General features: G+C 35.3%; 1 protein-coding gene and 1 long non-coding RNA gene across 3 annotated transcripts; one reads left to right on the top strand and one right to left on the bottom strand.

Moving 5' to 3' along the window:
• Positions 1 to 1,731: 1,731 nt before the first annotated feature.
• Positions 1,732 to 4,676, bottom strand: LOC117988237 (uncharacterized). Its single transcript, XR_011237528.1, has 2 exons — positions 3,513 to 4,676; positions 1,732 to 3,385 (listed from the first exon to the last, which is right to left on the bottom strand). It is a non-coding gene; the product is annotated as an uncharacterized lncRNA (long non-coding RNA).
• A 13-nt stretch (positions 4,677 to 4,689) lies between these two features.
• scny (ubiquitin specific peptidase 36) lies at positions 4,690 to 21,228 on the top strand. 2 transcript variants are annotated; one of them, XM_034975350.2, is made up of 11 exons: positions 4,690 to 5,126; positions 5,565 to 5,789; positions 6,284 to 6,437; positions 7,348 to 7,522; positions 8,265 to 8,378; positions 10,716 to 10,880; positions 10,973 to 11,982; positions 12,774 to 13,008; positions 14,187 to 14,327; positions 14,910 to 15,013; positions 15,235 to 21,228. In XM_034975350.2, the coding sequence occupies exons 1-11, from the start codon at positions 4,856 to 4,858 to the stop codon at positions 15,269 to 15,271; spliced, it is 2,631 nt and encodes an 876-aa protein (XP_034831241.1). In that variant the 5' UTR covers positions 4,690 to 4,855; the 3' UTR covers positions 15,272 to 21,228. The 2 variants fall into 2 exon arrangements, with proteins under 2 accessions (XP_034831241.1, XP_069359010.1); XM_069502909.1 differs by having other exon boundaries at positions 10,973 to 11,986; positions 12,781 to 13,008.
• The last annotated feature ends 721 nt before the right edge of the window (positions 21,229 to 21,949 follow it).

The following is a 21,949-nucleotide window of genomic DNA, read 5'->3' as shown; positions in this document are numbered from 1 at the left end:
ACGGTGCCAGATTAGATTTATAAGAAGCAGATGGTGATATAATTAAAATGTCTGAATCTAATCTACTTTAACAAAAGAATACATAAAAAATCATCAAACTGTTGTTTTATTATAAGAAGCAGATGGTGATATAATTAAAATGTCTGAATCTAATCTACTTTAATAAAAGAATACATAAAAAATCAACAAACTGTTGTTTTATTTGCCTAAATAATTTAAATTCCAAAGTAATTTCCAAAGCTAAATCAATTAAATCAGAAAATGATTTGACTTTTGGACATTACTTTGGTGAATAATTTTAGAAGTTCCCCGAAGAGCCTAGTGGTTAGGATGTCCACCTCTGAATAATTGAAGGTTGGGGGTTCAATTCTAGGTACGCATCTCTAAGAGTTATGTGCGTTTTAAACAATTAATTATACTTAACTTGATTTAGCGGTGAAGGAAACATCATGAGGAAATCTGCATGCCTGAGAGTTCTCCATATTGTTCTCAAAGGAGTCAAGGTATACTATTATGTTCAGCTTGTCGCTGGCTCACTATAGAGTACGGTTCTCTTGAGTGTGAGAAGAGTTTTGGCCATAGTCTACCATGCTGGCCAAATGCGGATTGGTAGACTTCACTTCACACACCTTTGATAACATTTTGGAGAACTCTCAGGCATGCAGGTTTCCACACAATGTTTTCCATCACCGTTAAAGCAATGATATTTAATTATTTAGTTAAAATGCACATAACTGTTCTCCAAGAAGTTATAGGTGCGTGTAAAAAGTACTCTGTGATTCTCGTTTCTCAGTGCTAGTATACCTCTATATTTAATGTACTCTGTGCAGCAAACCTACTAATGAAAGAGTCATCACATATTCTTTTAAAAGTACTTATGAGACTTACATTAATCTAAAAATACTTTTATACTATTATACTAGCTTCTAAAATTAATAATTGATTTCTTATCTAGCAGAAGAATTACTATAGCCTTTTTAATCCCTTTCATAACTTTATTTTAATTAATATGAGTAGTAAAACGATTTGCGGATAGCTTATGTCACTGATAAAAACACCTCTCGAGTTGTTTCAATGAAAACCTCATTTGACGTAACATTTGTCGAGGTTCTTATATGACATCAAACTTCAAAACGCGTCCGCAATAGCATTTTTCATACAATAAATTTTATCGATAGTGTAAATGAACTGTCAAAACATTTTTTTGTCCACATCTATCCTTTGTGGACTGTCTCAATGAACCGTGATAGGAAAACCATATTTTGACATTGATGCTGTCATTAAATGATAGATGCAGTCGATTCGCAATCGGCCTGCTGCTGCCTGCAAGCCTAGCTAATCAAAGAAACATCTGTCCATACACTTGCCAGCACTGGCCGAAAAAAATGCTTGTCAGTGCTTGTTGTTTGCTGATGGTTTGTTGTTTGTTGCCAGTATGCGTGCAGTATGCGGCGTCGCGTCGCCATAACGATTTGAAGGTATTTGACAAAGAGTATGTACCATAGACAATGACTATAGTATATTCCTCGTATAGTCTGTATAATCACTTTGACGTTTGTGTGCGTATGGTTTCCCTTTTTCCGTGCTGTGCAGTGTGAACTTAGGGATTTTCCGATACCACCTAAGTATCGATACTTACTCATTTCGATAATACTCAAATCTTTTTTCGATACTATACAAATAAGTACTCCTCAAGTATCGATACTTACTGATATCGATACTTTTTGGAACTTTTATTTTATTATTTTGAGGGTGCTATCAATGAACGTTGAAGGATAATAATTTAAAGAAAATTGAGACGAAAAAAACGATTTATTTATTATAAATGTTTATTAGGCTTATTATAATTTAAACAAAAAACTCTTCAGCATTAAGATTGCCCAAAAACAGTAACTGTTCAAGGTATTTAGAAGACAATCTGTTTCTTGTTTGTGTCATTGTTGCACCGGCTTTGGAAAAAAGGCACTCGCTAGGAACTGATGTTGCAACAACAATTAAATATTGCTGTGCATACTTGTACAGACAAGGAAACACCAACTTCATGTCATCCCATTCTGCAAATGGGTTGCTTTTAAGAGAAACTACTGGATTTGATAAATAAAGAGAAACTTCATCTCCCTGATGAGATTTTTTTTCTTCTTGTGCCCATGTGCTAACTCTTTATGATGTTTCCAAAAATCGTATTCAGGTGGTGCAGTAGATGAGACATCATCTTCTGACTCACTTGGGCTACTTAGTTGTCCGACAACCATGGTTCTAAGTTTTTGAATAGCTCTTCCGCATGCAGAGGGGTCTTGGAAATGCAGATTTTTAAACCTTGGGTCTAGAATTGTTGCAATGGCTGCATGATCGTTTAATTCAATCATCCCATACCTCCTTTTCAGCTCTCTCAATAAAACATCCTTACATTCTTTAACGATAGCGGAGTTTGGAGTGATACTATTCAGTTCTGTAGTTAAGCAATTAAGCATTGGTATAATTTTGGAGATTGTTACATACTTTTGGCCCGATGATTCTCTTGTTACATATTCAAAAGGCTTTAATACAGTTGTAAGCTCATTCAAGGTTTCCATTTCCACTGCACTTGGCAAATTTGGAGCCACTACACTCTCAATTACAATTTCTGATATTACTATTCTTAACTTTAGAAATCGCTCTAACATAAAAAAAGTTGAGTTCCACCTAGTTCTTACATCTGCAATAAGTTTTAAAACTGATCCTGCCGAAACATTATTACGCATTTGGATTTTTCGTAGCTTATCCGACTGCACAACACTATTTTTTATCCAATTAACAATTTCTCGTACTTTTATAACAGCTGATTTAACACTGGGCAACTTTAGTGCCTCTTCAACTACAAGGTTAATAGTATGGGCAAAACACGGTAAATGTTTTTTTTCGCCTAAAGACATTCGTATGGCAGCCAACATTGAACTGGCATTATCTGATACAGCAGCACGAATTTTGGTAAGTGGAATATTCCATTTTTTCAAAATATCCAGCAGGTTTTCCGATATGTATTCAGCTGTATGTCGCTCTCTTAATGCACGAGTTGCAAGATAATACATACACATTTGACCATTTTCTACAAAATGTATGGTGACGCCCATGAATCCTACTTCATTCATTGTCTCTGTCCATATGTCCAGCGTTAAACAGAAATTGTCTATCTTGGATAATTTGGACTTACAAATAGTTATACAAGCTTCGTACTTTTCGGTAGTCATTTTCTTTAAATACTTTGCGCCAGGAACTTTAAAAGTAGGCTCCAGTTCTTTTACAAGTCGTAAAAAGCCTTCACCTTCAACTATATTAAATGGACGCATATCTTGACAGATAAAAAATATCAATGCTTGAACAATTCTGTTATACTTCGTACCACCAGCTAAAAATAAAACTCAATTTTAATACATGTAATATTAAATTAAATATTTATATATTTTTCTTTAACACTAATTCTATATGTATTAATATTATTTTGCTAATATTTAATTAAATATCTATTTATTTACCTTTATTAGATGAAATTCGTTCAAACGCATTCTTTATTGAATTGCTCAGACATAGCTCCCTTGCAGTCTCCGAGTCCATACTTGTTAATGTGGTTACACTAGAGCAATCATCACGATCTTCTGAAATTTTCGATGTTGATGCTTGGGGTTGATCATCTTCCATTAAATGCCTTGAGTTGGCCAACACTATTGTATTTTTTGAACTGAAACATAATAACAAAAATTAACACTTGATAGATCGATAATCTTCAAAGTATCGATAATACCAACTCCAACACTACCGCCATTTAACAACACTATTACACTAACAAAAACAAACACATAACCTTAAATTGTTTAAATCGTATTTATACAAAGGAAATATCTCATCACCGGTCATCAATTATTATTCATATATTATTAATATATAGACAAGACAATCACAGTACCACTGCTGCAAAACTATTTTTATACAAATAAAATAGGTAGGAGTAGGTAGGATTTTTTATTTAACATCTTAGGAAAGCAATCGCAAAAAAAAAGAAAAGTTTAGAATCCTACCTTTCGTTGGACTTATTATTTTCTTTTTTCTGTAATTTGCCTTTGTCCACAGAAATTCCATGAGTTTTAGAATGCTTGAATAAATTCGACGTATTCCCACAATACTTCACAGACTTAAAACACTGTTTACATTTTGCAATTGTTTCGTTTGTTTTGGTAAAATGTGTCCATATTATAGATTTTGGTGGTGCCATGATAACATTGGAATAAACCGATGAATTTGATGATTACAATTAATAAAATTACTTGTAAACAATCACTTAACACTTTCACAATGGCGGAATGGCGAGATGATTTGCGAGCGGGTGCGGGTGTTTTCTTCTCTCGCTTTCGGCTCGGGCGGGCTCGGCTGAAGTCGGACGAATTCGGCTAGCCCAGCGCGAGACAACGCGTCACTCACGCCGCCACGCGACGAATACCGGTAACTCGGTAACCTGATTAGCTGACTGTTTTTGCCTCGTTTTTGCTCTCTTAGTTCTGTATGATGCGTTTGCTGATTCGATTCGATACCAAGTATTTTTGTTTCGATACCGATTATGTATCGCAAAATTGATTCGATACAATAAATACTTGGTATCGAATCAAAAGTATCGAGTACCTACTAGTATTTATTAGTATCGGAATATCCCTATGTGAACTGTGAACAACTCATTATTTTGAGCAATACACATGGTTTATTAACAAATAGCCAATATTTTAATATCCAATTAACTACATAAACTGTGTACGATTGAACTGACTATCATGTGTGACTTAGTAATTTGATAAATAGGGTGACGTGATAGTGTAGTTTTGGAGGTAAAATGCCCGCTTCAATTTGTGACCCAGTATCAAGCGCATTGCGTTTATCTCTTACGGCTGAAGAATCACAAGGTTCATCTTTGTTAGATAGCAGACTTTATTCTTCTGCTAAAAATGTTCTTCTATCTAAGATTGAATTCGAGGAGTCTGGAGATTATCAAAGCAATATACTCGACGGTTTGAAATCCAAGTACGTGGTTATTCGACCTAAAAAACAAGTGCTCGACAGTAAACTTCTGAAAAAAGACTTGAATTCGGGCAGTCAATCTACAGGTAACGATAAAATATAACCTTTATTAATTATTTTATTGATTTACTAGACCTATCATAAAAGTATAAGGTTATCTTTCATGATGTCAATATTTACTATGTCTATTTACCACTGCAAATGTATCTATTTACCACTATTAATCATATATGTATTCATTACAATAAATCATAATAAAAATAAGTTCTTAGTATTTAATTTTCTATTGAACAATATTTTAGGTATTGTCAAGTTGTTTGGTGGTTCTTCAGTCAATTACGTTAAATTACTTGGTAAATAGCACAATAATGAATACCATTGATGTAATTAGGACATTCTTAATATCTATTTGATAGTATACATAATTATTATAAAACTATATAACATTCCTGGGACTAAAATATCAAGAACACAGGAATCTAATACGATTTTCTACTTAGTTGATTGCAAAATTATTTTCTCAGATACAAAAAATGGAGATGAAGGCCTACCAAAGCCCAAGCGAGTATTTTTCCCTGTAGAGAAGGTACAGTTGGGGTGGCTAAGTGCATGGGGAGCTGGTGCGGGCATGCAGAATGTTGGCAACACTTGCTACCTCAACTCCACACTGCAAGCACTGTTCCATGTTCCTGCGTTTGCTAACTGGTTGATCTCAGAGGCAGCACATACAGAAAAATGTAATCAACAAGGTATGATTTTTAATTTTATTGTTCTTTTTTCATTCAATTCTACTTATTCTTGAGAAGATGCTATGTTGAATTGTTGTCCCAGTTCACATTGAATATCTATATTTATAGTTCTCGCCAATAATGCCTCCAGTTACAGCAGTGTTTTCTTAGCTAGGGTTTGATGGAAACTAAAGAATATGATTTGATTTTCTTTCCTTTTCATCAGTCTCTTTAATTACATGTGTCATCACGAGCTCACAACTGAGTATGGTTCTCCTCTTAAAATGAGTAGGGTTTGGCCATAGTCTACCATGCTATGCTGGCCAAGTTCGGATTATCAGACTTTTCACACACCTTTGAGAACATTGTGGAGGTTTCCTCATGATAATTTTCGTTCACTGTTAAAGCAAGTGATACTTAATTGCTTAAATACTGTTAATACAATATACATACTTTCTTTTCATATAAGAGTAGCATGTTCAAAGCCGTAATACACAAATAATTGATTTTTCCAGAAGCATGTGTGATATGTGGAATGCGTGCTACATTGATGGCAACTCAAAAGAGTGGCGGTGCACCCATTAAGCCATGGCAAGTGTATTCCAAGTTAAGGCTTATTTGTAGACATTTAACTCCTGGACGGCAAGAAGATGCCCATGAATTTTTAAGGTGAGTAAATTAAGTTAAAAAATTCATAAAAATTAAACCCAACTTCAGTAACCACAACCAAACACAACAAAAATTTAAAAAATGGTTGATTATTATTTAGTAGCGTATTCTAGCAACTACATAGACTACACAAATTTCAAACCCCTATTTTACCCTTTTAGGGGTTGCATTTTGAAAAAATCCTTAGCGGATGCCTACATAATAGCTATCTGCATGCCAAATTTCAGCCCGATCCGTTCAGTGGTTTGAGCTGTGTGTTGATAGATCAATCAGTCAGTCACCTTTTCCTTTTATGCATACAAGAGTTATAGCCGTACGAGACAGAGCTATATATCTCACATAAATCTGTCTCTTTTTAACTCAATCTTAAGTAACGATTAGTGAACAATTTTAAATACATATTTTTAAAAAAATTTATAAAAAACGATTAGTGACTCTGAGTACAGCTGTTAGTGTAATTATATAATAGTATTTTCTTTAATTATATAATATATTAGTTATATGTATAAACCAATCATGTGATCGTATCTATTGGTAAAAGTTTCAATACTTAAAGGTAGATTGAATAAAGATAGTGCTTTCTAATTGATAGGTAGTTTACTATAAGAATCATATAAGAATGCTGTGGTACTGATTCTGAAATCACAACTAAAATTTAGAGTATTCACATCTCTTTCTTACCAATGTTACAAGAAAAGGACACAAACCTAATTGAATTTAGAACTGTCAAACCTTGTGACTTTAGCTGCCAGTCACAAGCCTATTGTTTTTTGAGCATGCATTAAAATTTAGTGTCTTTAAATTTAGCAAAATGTCCTTTTTTAGCAATGTTTAAAAAAAGATACAGATACTTAGAGAAAGATAAAGATACAGAAAAAACAAGAAAATCGAAACCATTGTTAACTTGCAGGTACCTAGTTGAAGCCATGGAAAAGTGCTACTTGACTAGATTTATAAATGCAGATAAGCTGGATCAGTATAGTAAGGAGACAACTCCGCTTAATCAAATCCTCGGAGGCTACCTCAGGTCCACTGTCCGGTGTCTTGCTTGTCACCATTTGTCCACCACTTATCAGCATTCTCAAGTAAGTATTCAACTACTTTTTTTTACAACATTATCAAAACCAAAATTGATATCATATGCTATATTGTATTGTATAGCTCTGTAAAAAACTATGTTTAGGGTGCCGTACCTCAAAGGAAAAAAAGGAACCCTTATAGGATCACTTTGTTGTCTGTTTGTCTGTCGGTCCGTCGTCCGACGTGTCAAGAAAACCTATAGGATACTTCCCGTTGACCTAGAATCATGAAATTTGGTAGGTAGCTAGGTCTTATAGCACAAGTAAAGGAATAAATCCGAAAAACTGTGAATTTGTAGTTATATCACAAAAAAAATATATTAAAGTGTGTTCATGAATAAACAATTTTCAAAGTAAGATAACTATACAGGGTTTTATCTGTTCCTTCTAAAACAGATTTTTATTTATTTTTATGCATAATAGTTTTTGATTTATCATGCAAAATGTCGAAAAAATACGACCCTCCCTTGGAACCCTCGGTGCGCGAGTGCGACTCCCACTTGGCTGGTTTTTTTACAACCTCTTCCCTAAATTATTATTACCTAGTATAGCCTTTTTCCTTCACCTAGCCATTATATTAAGAACTGCACAATTTATGATTGATTAATGATTTTTTGAAAAAAAAATCTACAAAGCCTTCATAAAATACAATACAAATAATATATTTTGAAGTAAATTATCTTTGGTTGTACAATTTTTATTTTCAGTTATAACTAGTAAATAGATAAAATCTTATTTTATTTTTAAGGATTTGTTATTGGATATAAGGAAGCATTCAACATTAGATGAAGCTTTAGATTCATTTTTCTCAAGGGAAAGGTTGGAAGATCTTGGCTATAAATGTGAAGCATGCAATAAGAAGGTTAGTACTGATAATACAATTTGCTCTTTGTTTAACTTCTTCACAACACTATCAGTAGTTATTGTTTTCTTTTACCACTAGCTTTTGGCTTCAATGTGGTAGACATGATATACTATATTACTATATTAGCCTATATAACCAATAATACTCAAGGATAATATTCAGAATTGTAGTTAGTACGTAGTTGTGATATTTTAAATATTTTGTACTATATACAGTACACAGTACAAAACACAAAAACATCACTGTGCTCTGGTCCGAAATAAAATAATATTTATTTATTCATTTAAAAGCTGTTTCTAGAGTTTGAAATGTGATGGCCCTGCATTGTTAGTCTTTATTTATTTCAATACAAAAGAAAACTATATATATAGTATATACATACAAAAAACTTATCACAAAAAATTTTATATTTACAAAAAATATACGCCGTCCAAATGGTATTTGTTAGTTAGCAATAGGCTAGTTGACACTTTTTTTAAGTAGGTCTTAAATGGTTAATATTTGTCCTATTAGATCAAAAAAATTAACACTATATTTTTTTGCGCTCTAAAAACCGTAAAACTTTAATTTAAAAATATATTTTTCTTAGACAGGTGAAAACACTGTCGGCCATGTTTGGCCGATAGATTATCTGTGCTCTGACGTCATGCATTTGTAAACAACAGCATAACCTCCCAAAATTGAATAAACATGACTTCTTTACTAGTTTACATGAAAAATATAGTAATTATCGTTATTGTTTTATCCGAGAATGTAAAAACGCATCGATAAAGACCACAGGAAAGTTGTGTATTAGAGTGCCCAGCGAAATAAATATACGTAACACGCGAAGACTTGCTTAAAGGGATCCTATATCACTAACGACTGCAATCCAAATTTATTTTTGCAAAGATCACTTTGTTGTAAGTCTTACTTAATAACTTATTCAATTTATAAAGAGAAAACGATAATTTTTTACGTTTACTATGAGTTTTTAGAAATATATAAAAACTAGCTTATGCTCGTGACTTCGCCCGCGTGGACTTCATAAATTTCAAACCCCCATTTAACCCACTCAGGGGTGGAATTTCAAAAAATCCTTTCCTAGTGGATACCTTCTCTTTACCTACAAAGAACACACCCACCAAATTTCATGTATCTAGGACCAGCTGTTAGATGTTTAGGCTGTGCGTTGATATATAAGTTTGTCAGGACTTTAAATTTTATATATATGGATACTACGTTAGTCCACGCGTGACATTTTTAATAATTGTTATTGATATATTTAGTTGTCTTAAGCAAAATACTATAATAAATAATCATTTATTGGACGAAATTAGATATGAGTCAAGTAGCCTATCCGGTTTATCGCAAATCTGTACAATTGAGGTCTGGACAATCGAGTCTCCACTGTACATTAATATTCCAAACTTAAATAGGCCTAACCTTATACTTCTGAACTAAAACACATTTTCCATACCTCAAAAGAAAAAAGAACCCTTATAGGATCACTTCGTTGTCTGTCTGTCTGTCTGTCTGTCTGTCTGTCTGTCTGTGTCTGTCATGTCTATCTAGAAACCTATAGGATCAACTTACCTAGAATCATTAAATTTGACAGGTAGGTAGGTCTTTTAGTATATGTATGAGGATAAATCCGAAAACCGTGAACTTGTAGTTACATCACAAAAAAAAATATGTGTTTATGAACAAATAATTAGTATTTTCAACTTTTTAAGTAAGATTAATATACCAAGTGGGGTATCATATGAAAGGGCTTTACCGAAAAAAGGCGGCTAAAAGGGCGGTACATTCTAAAGCAGATTTTTATTTATTTTTTATGCATAATAATTTTTGATTTATCGTGCAAAATGCCGACAAAATACGACTGTAGTACGGAACCCTCGGTGCGCGCGTCTGACTCGCACTTGATCGGTTTATCTGTAATATAGTGCCTGCAAGCCAGGTGATAATATAAAAGAGGTCAGATGCTTGTGGACTGTGCATTATTTACTGTAAATAGTAGCTGAGACCAACTGATTTCCTTCTGTACTGGCTATCATCATAACTTCAAAAATTATGTGAGAATTACGCAATTTTTGTACTTTAACATAAAATATGAATATATTATCAAGAACTAAGTGATACCTTGGAAAGTTTAAAGCTTATTACATAAAAATCTAATAAAAATAAAATAAATAAAGCAATCTAAATTTGTTTGTTATTGGCCTGTCTCTGGTACAATCACATCAGATTGACTGCAAAGAAATATTTAAAAATAAACTAATAAAAGATAGCTACCATGTCATATTTTAGTATAAACTCAAATATCATTCAAGTGTTCTTTTTTTCTCACAGGTATCAGCAACCAAGCAGTTCTTTATAGAGCGGGCCCCTATGGTACTTTGCATTGCCCTAAAAAGATTTTCGCTTGCCGGTGGGAAGCTGTCTAAACATGTGCAGTTCCGAAAGAAAATTAATCTTAATAAATATATGTATAACAAAAATAGCCAGCAACAACTGGTAAGTATGTTTTTTGATATAAATGTAAAGTAATGTTTTCAATGTTTGTATCAAATTATTTATTTTAATGACTGATTTGTATTTTTTTTCAGTCTTATAAGCTAGTGAGTTTGGTGACACACTTAGGGCCATCACAAAACTGTGGACATTACACTGCGATAGGTCAAGCGCCTAACAGCAATTACTATCAGTTTGATGACAGTTGTGTCAGGCCTCTCCCACTCTCTGCAGTGCTGGGCACCAATGCTTACATCATGTTCTTTGAGAAAGATAACACTATGGAAGACCCATCTATTCCTACTGCGTCTACTTCCAATGTTGTCTATGGACCACAACTCCCTAGCAATATACTCAACAGAGAAAAGAGCCCTTTGAAATTAACATTTTGTAAAAACGACGACAGAAAACCGATTATATTAAACAGCTGCACATCAGAGACGCTCAAACCAGAAGTGAAGCCTATTTTATTAAATTCAACACTGAGCAAGTCACTGGAAATTAGCAGTTCTGTTTCAGAACCATGGGTCGTTAAACAGAATGGAGAAGTAGAGAAGGTGACACAAGCACCGAAAGTACTTAATGGTATTGACAAAGTAACCCACAAAGTTGATGACGATAAAAAGATAACATTCGTTATAAAGAAGCAAAGCAACAATGAGTGCCTTGTTCAACCTAAGCTAACTAAGAGTGATTCAGATCTTAGATCTACTGGCAGTGTGTGCCCTAAACCACTCCAAGAGAAGTCAGCATCAACGAGTAAACTAGTTAAACCGTCAAAGTCGCCTTTAGAGAAATTGGAAGAACAGATGAATAAGGGTGATAGTTCATCGGTCCACATACAAAGAAACGGGAATTCTGGGTCTAAGTTGGTGCCGTACGACTCCGAGTCTAGCGGCGACGAGCGTTGCGAACGAGTGAGCGAAGACAAAAGCAGAAAAGAGGAACCGAGAGATCAGAGTCGGAAACCGAAGCCGAGTCGATGCGAGTCGCCGCAAGGCCTCATCGTCACCACGAAAGCGATGCATCACGCCTGGACTGTGTCAAAAGAAAAAAATGGTCCACTCTTAAGCCCAAGTCTAAATGGCGACACAATAATTAAAAAGTGGGTTTGTTTTGATATTTATTACAAACTAGCTTAAGTCCACCAAAACAAAACTAATTGCATGTGGATGAAGCATATGCTGCCTGCATTAAGTTTTTAAAAAATATGTGGAAATTTTGATTTTTGGGGATAAAACTATCCTCTGGGACGCAAGCTATGTCTGTACCAAATTTCGTCAAAATCCGTTAATCGGATGGACCGTAAAAAGGTAACAGACAGACAGCCATACTTCGTATTTAAAATATTAAGTCTGGATCGTAATTATTAATGCGAAGGCTTTTAAGAGTTTTCACGGTAATATATTACGCAGTGCTTGCTGCATAAAATGGGTGCACCCAAAATGTGCTACCTACCATGTTATTTGTGCATGTCAGCGTCAAAGTCGAAGTCAAATGATTCAAAATAGGTTTACTGACTGTCAAAATTGTTAGATTTGTAAGATGTGACAGTGGTGATAATTAATTACGTAAACTTAAAAAAAATAAAGTTACGAGGGTTCCAAACGCGCCCAGCTCTTGAGAAGAGCCCAAAACAAACTCAGCCAGGTAATCTTTTTATTATCACCACTTTACAAAATCGCTTAAACTTATTAGAACCATCCAAAGCAGTTAAGCAACTCATTCCCAAGCTTTGTTATCATTTAAATAATCCTTTACATTGTAATAGGATTTTTTAATAAGTTTGCGTTTTATAAAAACTTTGAACTTGTTGAGTACCGATGTCCTCTGGAAGCTTATTATAAAAACGTATAGAATTACCAACAAATGCATAATAATTATTAATTCAATAAGGATCAAGGATAAAGAGGAAAGGAAAGGAGAGAACGAGGAGAGTCCGAACACGAGCGTGAGCAGCATGTCTCCACTGAGCGACCGCAGTGACGCGCCGCCCGCCCCGCCCCCGCCCGCGCCGCCGATGCCGCGCGCGCCGCTCGACACTGCGCGATACCTGCACAGTGTGGCGCACCGCGGCTACGGCGCGCCCGTCGCCTCGTGGCACGGCACGCACAGCAACATGTCGCGCCAGGTAACCACCGACACTGCAGGCCGCCGGAGAGGGCGTGCCACTATATTATTTTTTGTGTTGTTTCGGATTGACTATGCTGCGTAGGCCCTACTGGCCGCTACAGCGTCACCGGAGGGGTTGGCGAGCGCGAAGCTCCGCCTGGGGGTGAGCCCTAGGGCTCGAAGAAATAATTCGAGAGGTCGGGGGGCAACGTCCTCCTAAGGGCGCCTCCTGTGAGGCTCGGACCACGGCTTAGGATGACGTTGGGATGGGTGGAGTTGTTGGACTACTGGTTAGTCCGTACGCCCCCGAGGCCGTGGCGTGAGTCCACGTCCGGGTGACGTTAGAAATCGGGGACCTCGTCTTCGCCGGCGAAGACGCTGTGATGAGGTTGTATTGTGTAGCCCTACGAGATAGGGAGCATTGGCGGTCATGATTTGATCGTCGGGATCGTTAAGGACGTGCTTAGGGCGTCTTTTATCGGGGGGGGGGGGACCACTATATTAGTCGTAATTTTTTTATTAGTCGTAAAGTTGTATTTATTGGTCAAGAACCAGACCAGCTGGTTTATTGCAGTAAAAAAATGACAGCTTCAATCGCAATCATTTCCGATTGGCTAATACTCTCTTGGTATTGGCCAAATCTACTGTCACAGAAAAATACAAATTCAGCCAATCAAAACAATTGAGATTGAAGCAATGATTGATGCAACTTTTCCGCAATGGATCAGTAGAGTTCCAGTGATGTCGACTTTATGGAAACTTCAAAAGTAAATGTAAAAGTCTTATAAAATAGTACCTATAGTACAAGTACTTAAAAGTATGCTAGTATGCATCATTCTATTCAATTTGATATAATAAAAGAAACCGATCCATTGTGTCAGACTCGCACAAGAAGTGTTCTGTACCATCTACAAGAAATAACACTTTGATTTTTTGTGATGTAACCACAAATTCAAGGTTTTCAGATTTTTCCCTTTACTTGTGCTACAAGACATTGCTACCTGCCAAATTTCATGATCCTAAGTCGTTATTGTTGTTATACGTTTTGATTCCCTTGCCGGGTTTTGACAAACACGACAGACAGACAAAATGATACGGAGTCCTTAAACATTAAAAAATGTGGGATTTGAACTTTTAAATTTTCTAAGATACCTGCAATGTCAGAACTCTGAAATAACCTTAAAAAAATCATCCCAGGTATTTGAGGAGAGGCGAGACGAGCGCAAGCGCGCCATCGAAGCCGCTGAAGATATGGACCGCGGCCGCACTAAGAAGATGAAGAAGTTCCACCATTACAATCGCTTCAATAACAATAGGAATGGATATAATCCTTTCCAGGTAAACACATCGTGTCTTTATCGAACACTATCTTTAAATAACCTCGAAACGTGAACCAACTAGGTGACATGACATATAATATGTTGAAATCCTTGCATTTTCTATAACCAGTCACCAGATAGTGCAACATTTCAAGTTAATTAATGCTATTTTACCTCCAGTCCTTCCTTTTATATATTTAGATTTATTATTATAACAAATATTACTGACGATGTTTTTTTTTACAAGTTTTGTCGAAAACTGGTTTGCAGTTCTTGTTTGTTAGTGTACACTAGCACTGAATGCATTTACGCTGTGATATTAGCATGGTTTCTAAGTAAGCGAGAGAATTTCTGGTCTGTTCTGGTGAGGGGCACGGCTGTGGCTAGTTACCACCCTACCGGCAAAGCCGTGCCGCCAAGCGATTTAGCGTTCCGGTACGAAGCCGTGTGGATACCAAAGAGGTTGAATAAAACTGCCATACCCTTCCAGGTTAACCCGCTTCCATCTTAAATTTGCTTCATCACTTAACCCAGATGAGAGTCAAGAGTTAAGTTGTATGTGAATTTAAAAAAAAATTTAATGATTTCGTCTTGTCCCCAGGATAAACAAAACAAGCTCCACTGGGGCGGCAACTTCCGCGGCGAGCGACGCCCCAACCACCACTTCAATAAACACCATAGCAATAAATACAAGCGCTTCAACAGGTAGGCGATAGATAAAGTTTTTTTCTTATCTTGGGCCTAATATATTTATTTCATAGTTCAGAAAATTTTCGGAATTGCTCTTTTCGAACAGTATTTAATTTTCAATGGAAAAATAACACAAAATACTTAAGTAATCTTACTTAAATTAAAAAAAAAATACTAAAATTTACTTGGCTAGTACTCAGTACCTAAGTGTGTGTAATTTTAATGTCTTTTTGCAGGTACAGCAATGGGCACCACTACCCGAGGCACCATTGACCCTGGCCGGTTAATTTGTCGGTGTATATAGATGAATGGACTTTAATTACTGTACGGTAATACTTTAAGCTAATAATTAATTAGTTAACGTGGTTAATAAATACACGCAGGAATCCCGTGCTGGGAATGTGGGATTTCCTGTGTGACTTGTGCTTGAAATATGTAGCGGACAAGTGTAGTGATCGCAAAACAAGTGATCCAGAATTGACAGACCAATTGTAACCATGTTGCAACTTCAGATCCAATCTCAAGTTTTTGCATGGAACATGGCAGTTTGCGCGAGTCATACACTAAGGATTAAAACATACACAAACCCGGCTGAGATTTGTTTTTATACACTGCGCAGTCACACGACTTAGACTATTGGCCCATTAACTGGACTACTTGTTGCAACATGGCAGTCTGAGCAGGTCATACACTAAGGATTATAACATACACAAACCGGGATGAGATTTGCATTTGTACAATGCGCAGTCACACGACTTAGACTATTAGACTACTTGTTTTGCGCGCACTTTATGTTCTGTAAAATCCACTGCGATTTAGTCCATATAAATAATTGTCATAGTGAAATATATAGTGAAAGCGATTATTATATTATGTGGTAATATAATAATATATTGTAAACCTTTTTATTATCTCCTTACTAGTAAACGTTGTATTATGGTCGACGTCGTGTAGTTACACAATTGGTGCCGATTCTTAGGCGTAACTAAATTTTAGAGTATTCGCCTCCCCCTCTTACCAATGTGATAAGAAAAAACAGTCAAACTTAATTTAGAACTGTCAAACCTGGTGATTAAAGTTGTCAGTCGCGAGCCTATTGTTTAAATTTGTTGTGTACACTAAAACTTTCTTTAAAAAAAAAACTGTCCTTTTTTGGCAGTAAAAAAGAAAAAGCTGCAGATACTCTAAATTTAGTTTAGAGAATAACAAGGAATCGACGCCAATGCTTTGGCTTCTTTCGAATGTCAAATAACAGGAAAGAGAGAACTAACTATTCATTCGCGCGTAAATGTTTATTAGTGAGGGTAGACCCCTTATATATAGGTATATTTTTGGTGCTAATTCGGTTGCCCAAAATCTTTAAACTAAAACTATTCATTTTCCATCGGAAACATTATGAAAGGGACAGCATTTGACCTGTTAATTTAGAGTCTGTGTACAACTGAATTAACATCAATATGTATTATATTTTAACGGAAGCTACACAAAAGATATAAAGAACCTTTCTTATTTCTTATACTTATTGGATAGTTAAAAAAACGTTGATTCAACAGTAACAAAAAATTAAGATTTCTTGTGCACAAGTCCGATCAGTATCGTAAAATGGCGGTAGTAGTTTACCGAACAACCGTATTTTATCGGCTTTGGAATCTAGTCTGTCATTAAAATGACATCATTCAGTACGAAATTTTTTATTTTCCGTTTTTTCTCTGATTCCAATCAGACTTGCACTAGTCTGAAGCGCCTAGTGAAGATATGAAGGTTTGTTTATGTATTCCAATCTATATAACAATAAAAATATAAAATAAGACATTAAATAACCTTTGGCTTATTTTTTTCAACTACTATTTAAAAAAACATGCCGCTTAATAGGTTACACACGAATCCTAAGTACGCCACACATAGCGTTAAATAAGCTATAATTCGTCCGAACTAAGAAAGGGAGATCATGTCCGCCATACTGTGACATCATAGCTGTCAATGTGATCCGATAGGGAATTACTAAAAAATATATATTTACAAAAGAATTAATCTGGATTGAAAATGTTTAAATCCTCCCTTCAACTCCCTTCGGCGGTGTTCCCATTAGATTACAACATGGGGGTTATGACAGGGGCGGAACAACAAATTTCTGAAAGGCCGGCAGCGCTTTGGTGGTTCCTCTGGTACTGCAAGTGTTCATGGCCGTCAGTAAGGGATTCCTTAACATCAGGTGATCCGCCTGCTATCGCAAACGCTATTCATTTTTAGGGTTCCGTACCTCGAAAGGAAAAACGGAACCCTTATAGGATCACTTTGTTGTCTGTCTGTCTGTCTGTCTGTCCGTCTGTCTGTCAAGAAACCTACAGGGTACTTCCCGTTGGCAGGTAGGTAGATCTTATAGCTGACATTTGGGGAAAATCTGAAAACCGTGAATTTAGGGTTAGATCACGCAAAAAAAATTAAATTGTGGTCATGAACTAATAATTAGTATTTTCAACTTTCGAAGTGAGTGTGTGTGTGAATCAAGTGGGGTATCATATGAAAGGTCTTCACCTGTACATTCTAAAACAGATTATTATTATGCGTCATAGTTTTTGAATTATCGTGCAAAATGTCGAAAAAATACGACTGTAGTACGGAACCCTCATTGCGCGAGCCTGACTCGCACTTGGCCGGGTTTTATTAAAAAAAAACAGAATGTAGCACTTCAATTCCACTTATTTCTGCATCATTCTCTGAGTAGTCGTCATTTCAGTCACTCGTCATCATACCCGCTTTCCCCCATAAAAATAGAACATGGACTTATTTAAACGGAAAATAGGTACGTGTTTAGTGTTAATCATGTGTTAATAGTCAAATTAAGTCTCATCTGCATCTTTAAATACCTCCCTTTGCCGATATTTATTTTCGACTCGTTTCACGTGATTTATCTCTGTACCAGTCGTCCCAGTTATATGACGTAATTGCCAAAAGAGTTTCTCATTCTATGAAAAGGGTTCTTGCTTTGAGTTTTATAAATTTATTTATAAATAGTTTTATTGAGTTTTATCAAATAATGCTACTTTTATGCAATATTTAATAATAATAATTGAAGTAGAAAAATAAATAATAAATTTTTAAATAAATAAATAAAATAATAATGAAATGACAGTTGACAGATAGAGGAAATATGACTTTCCTATGTTAGCGCGGAAGTGTTGTAATTATAACTTAGCTTCAAAGCAATGTGTGGCACTGGTATTTGAGTGAAAAGTTTTAATTCAAGTCTCCAAACATGTTTGCAAGTCTTGCGCATGCGTAGCGCCACTTAAACATAAAATGTTTTCTAAATTAAGTCTAAAAGTAATGTCATCCCATTATACAGAAAAATTTGAAAAAATTATGACATACCTTTTAAGTACCTATACCTGATTTAGCACCATTATTAATATTATAGTTAATAGATAGCTAGTTAGACTGAATAACGATTTGTAATTATGTAATAATTTGGTTCAATAATTAAAATAAGCAGATTTCTGTTAGTAGGTATAGTACATTATCCTGATATATTTATTACCGTTCTAAACTGAGTTCCTGTAATATTATTCCTTTGTTATTTACGCATTTAAAAAACTTAGTAATTGCGTAATTCATTTAATCCTCAGAGCAATTTAAAATATTTTTTCTTATGCAACTAAACTCATATTTTTAGGTATTTTATAAATTTGAGTCATACTTAAGTATATTCGATAATCAATCTTCGTTACATAGTGTTTCTTTGTAAAATGATTTTTTTGAATAACTTTTTCTACTCTAACTATTTTCTATCATTAACATTTCATTTTAAGTAAAACATAACAAATATGACGAAGTTTAGAAATTATATAATAATATTGTAAGTTCACTATTTTGACGGCTCAATACATATATCTTTTATTCTATGTAATATTTTGTCGTCTTTTAGTATTATTGTGTAAATATCGATAGTCAGATTTGATGGTACTTTGTTGCTTTGTTTTTTTTAGAAACACAAGACTAAAGGAAAAAGATGCGACTCTCGCGTCCACTTTGCGATTAAAACATCGGCATCAGTTCACGACAGTTAGGGAACTTCTAACAAAACGACGAGGCTTCGACGTCACTGGCAGGCATCAAATGTCAGTACGTTTTATGCAGGTAGCCCTATTTTTCTTTGATTTTACGTCTTTGAAAAGTAGTTTGACAGTATGCGAGTCACGGATTGGTATTGCCGGTGTTGTTTTCTTTTTACTGCACACAATCAGCTTTTTCGGACCCATTTTCATCATTTTCCTTTAGCCTTAATTTAGACGTGCTAAAGTTTTTTTTAATAAGAAGAAGTGGAATAATATGTTATATTTTAGAACGCTAATAACGGTTAGAGCACATTGTAATCCTGATTTTGAATATCTATAGTATTTTAATACACAAAACGTTTGTATGCCTCGAATTGAAACGACGGACGTTGATTTTGTACATATAGTGAAGTTCGTTGCGAGTTATTTGTCTTGTAAATATCAACATGGGCTTTATATTTTTGTAAAAATTATTAGATTCGGTTGAATTTTGTTTTATCACAACGTTTGTTCAAACCTTTACCTTTGAAAGTCCAATAGTTTAAGTAAGAATTTAAAATACTGTACTTGGTAAATATTGTTTTTATTGATTTATTTTAAAATATGAAATACCAATAAATGTATGACGGCTTTTCTCAGGTGTTTATCGGAGTATGCCCGACTAGTTTCGTACCCGTCCGGGGTCCTTTTTTAGCTCGCTACGCGGTGCCCAAGAGACTGCGAGTCGCACGGGCTGCGACACACAAGACATGCTGTGAGGAGGGGTCAGATTTGGAGATCATCCTGATCATCTCCCGACGCCCGACGCTCGTGCAGCCCACGCGGCTCGCAGCCTTCTATGTGCCGCATCGCGGGCATACCCCAACAAACACGTGAGTTTAGCCGTCATACATTTAAAATGAATATCACTCACGATAGTTTAAATGCTAAATATTAAATACCTCTGTTCGTTTTAGAAGACTCATGAAGAACTAAAGTAATACATATTTTTACAACAGTAGTGACCCCGGAAGCGACCTCGTACCTGAGGAGTTTTACATTAATTATATTATGGGCATTTATGAATCATTTTCAGGCTTATTGCATTTTATAAAAAATTAAATCAGTTTGGTCATTATAGTTGTATTTATGTTTTTAAAATTGTTATTGTGAAGGGCATATATGTATACCTCAAGGAAAAAGAGATCCCACGAAGTAATCGTATTTACATAGCAAGGCCAGCAGTGAGCGTTTTCATACGTCGCATAACTTAGGGTTTTCTGGAATTGTTTCAATGAGGATCGACCACAAAACATTTTTTTAAATAATTATAGTATTATTGTGCGCTACAAATGTGTAAGCAATTATTACTCTTTAGCTCTTTATAAGCCGCCAAACCAGGCAAATCTATGTTACAACATGCATCATGCAATTTGTACTACTCGCCCTGCCCCTACTAAAATTGGAGGAAAAGCGAGCGACCAAACAAGCAATACGCACCACCATCATACAAATCTTCGAAAACACTTACCTACTTCACAATGCACGATTGCAATGTCTTCGCATTTAAATTATACAGATTTGTCTGTTTTGGCGAATTATAAAGAGCTAAAGAGTAATAATTGCTTACACATATATTATACGCCGCGTGATCACTTCTGCTTGTTTGTGGGTTTGAAGTCATCTTCGCAAGTGTCAAGGGTCATGAAAGCGCGCGACGTGCGGTACGTGTGGGCGAAGTATGACGTCACTGGCATGCGCGTTTTTCACTGCTGCACTTAAATCAATGTATTTTCATTTATCATCCGATTAAAATATTTTTTCTTATGCTTTTACTGTCGTTATAAATCACCATACTCAATTAAAAATGTGTCTGATCCTCATCATTCAAGGGCCCCACGCACAAGACGCGCATCTTTAGTACTGATAATGCGTTAGCAGCAAGGGGTGCGCGACATCTGCTGACGTTTAAAAATTTCTTCGATGCGGCCGAACGTTGTTGCTGACGTCATATTAGTCAACTTTATCGTGGTCTTTTTCCTTTAGTCGGAACACAAAAACGAATGTTGTACCTTATACATAGGCTAAAAAAATTAACGCCTTGAATATGTAATACTTTTGGGAAAATTGTCATTTTAAAATTATATAACTACAATTCGATGAAGTGCGTCAAAGCAAACAAGCCATCTTACATAATTTTTACTTTCATTTCTCTCCGATACCTACCTTAGATCTTAGTTATGACTATATTATGATGCAAAACAATACCTTGTTCACTGAATCTGTGGGCTGTAATGATCAGATTTTTTGTATAGTGGTAGTTTATGAGGCTTGAATTCATTATTATAGAGATTGATTAAAAAAAACAGGATTTTTATTTATTTTTAACATAATTAATTATTATAATGTCACTGCGCTGTACGGAAAGCGAATAATGAATTCACAATGCGTAAACGACAAATATGTTTCAATTTAATAACATAAAATAGAGTAATGTCTGCTGGAAACTATTTTTTAAATAAAAACCATTGAAAAATATTTGTCATTTACGCATTGTGATATCATTGTTCGCTTTCCGTACAGCGGCGTGACGTTAATAATGAATTCTAGCCCCATAAACTACCACTATACAAAAATCACATCATTTTTAGGGTTCCGTAGTAGGGACAAGGAACCCTTATAGTTTCGCCATGTCCGTCCTCGGTTAATCTCAGAGACTATTAGTGCTAGGAGTCTGTAATTTGGTATGGGTATAAATATTAATCACACCGACAAAGTGGTGAAATAAAATTGTGATATAAATATTTTTTTAGGGTAGCTCCCTTACATGTAAAGTGGGGATGATTTTTTTTTCTCGTTTATCCTTTAGTGTGCGGTATCGTTGAATAGGTCTTTTATAAATACTGTGGGTGTGGAA

Source organism: Maniola hyperantus, chromosome 14, assembly GCF_902806685.2.
Source record: "Maniola hyperantus chromosome 14, iAphHyp1.2, whole genome shotgun sequence".
NCBI lineage: Eukaryota > Metazoa > Arthropoda > Insecta > Lepidoptera > Nymphalidae > Maniola > Maniola hyperantus.
The sequence above is the reverse complement of the archived record's forward strand: the minus strand, read 5'-3'. Positions and strand labels throughout refer to the sequence as shown.

Excerpts from the sequence above, each read along its gene's own strand:
- scny (XM_034975350.2), top strand. The coding sequence starts at position 4,856 with ATGCCCGCTTCAATTTGTGACCCAGTATCAAGCGCATTGCGTTTATCT. Across the intron at positions 13,009-14,186 it reads ACAGCAACATGTCGCGCCAG|GTATTTGAGGAGAGGCGAGA; the intron begins GTAACCACCGAC and ends AAATCATCCCAG. Across the intron at positions 14,328-14,909 it reads ATGGATATAATCCTTTCCAG|GATAAACAAAACAAGCTCCA; the intron begins GTAAACACATCG and ends TCTTGTCCCCAG.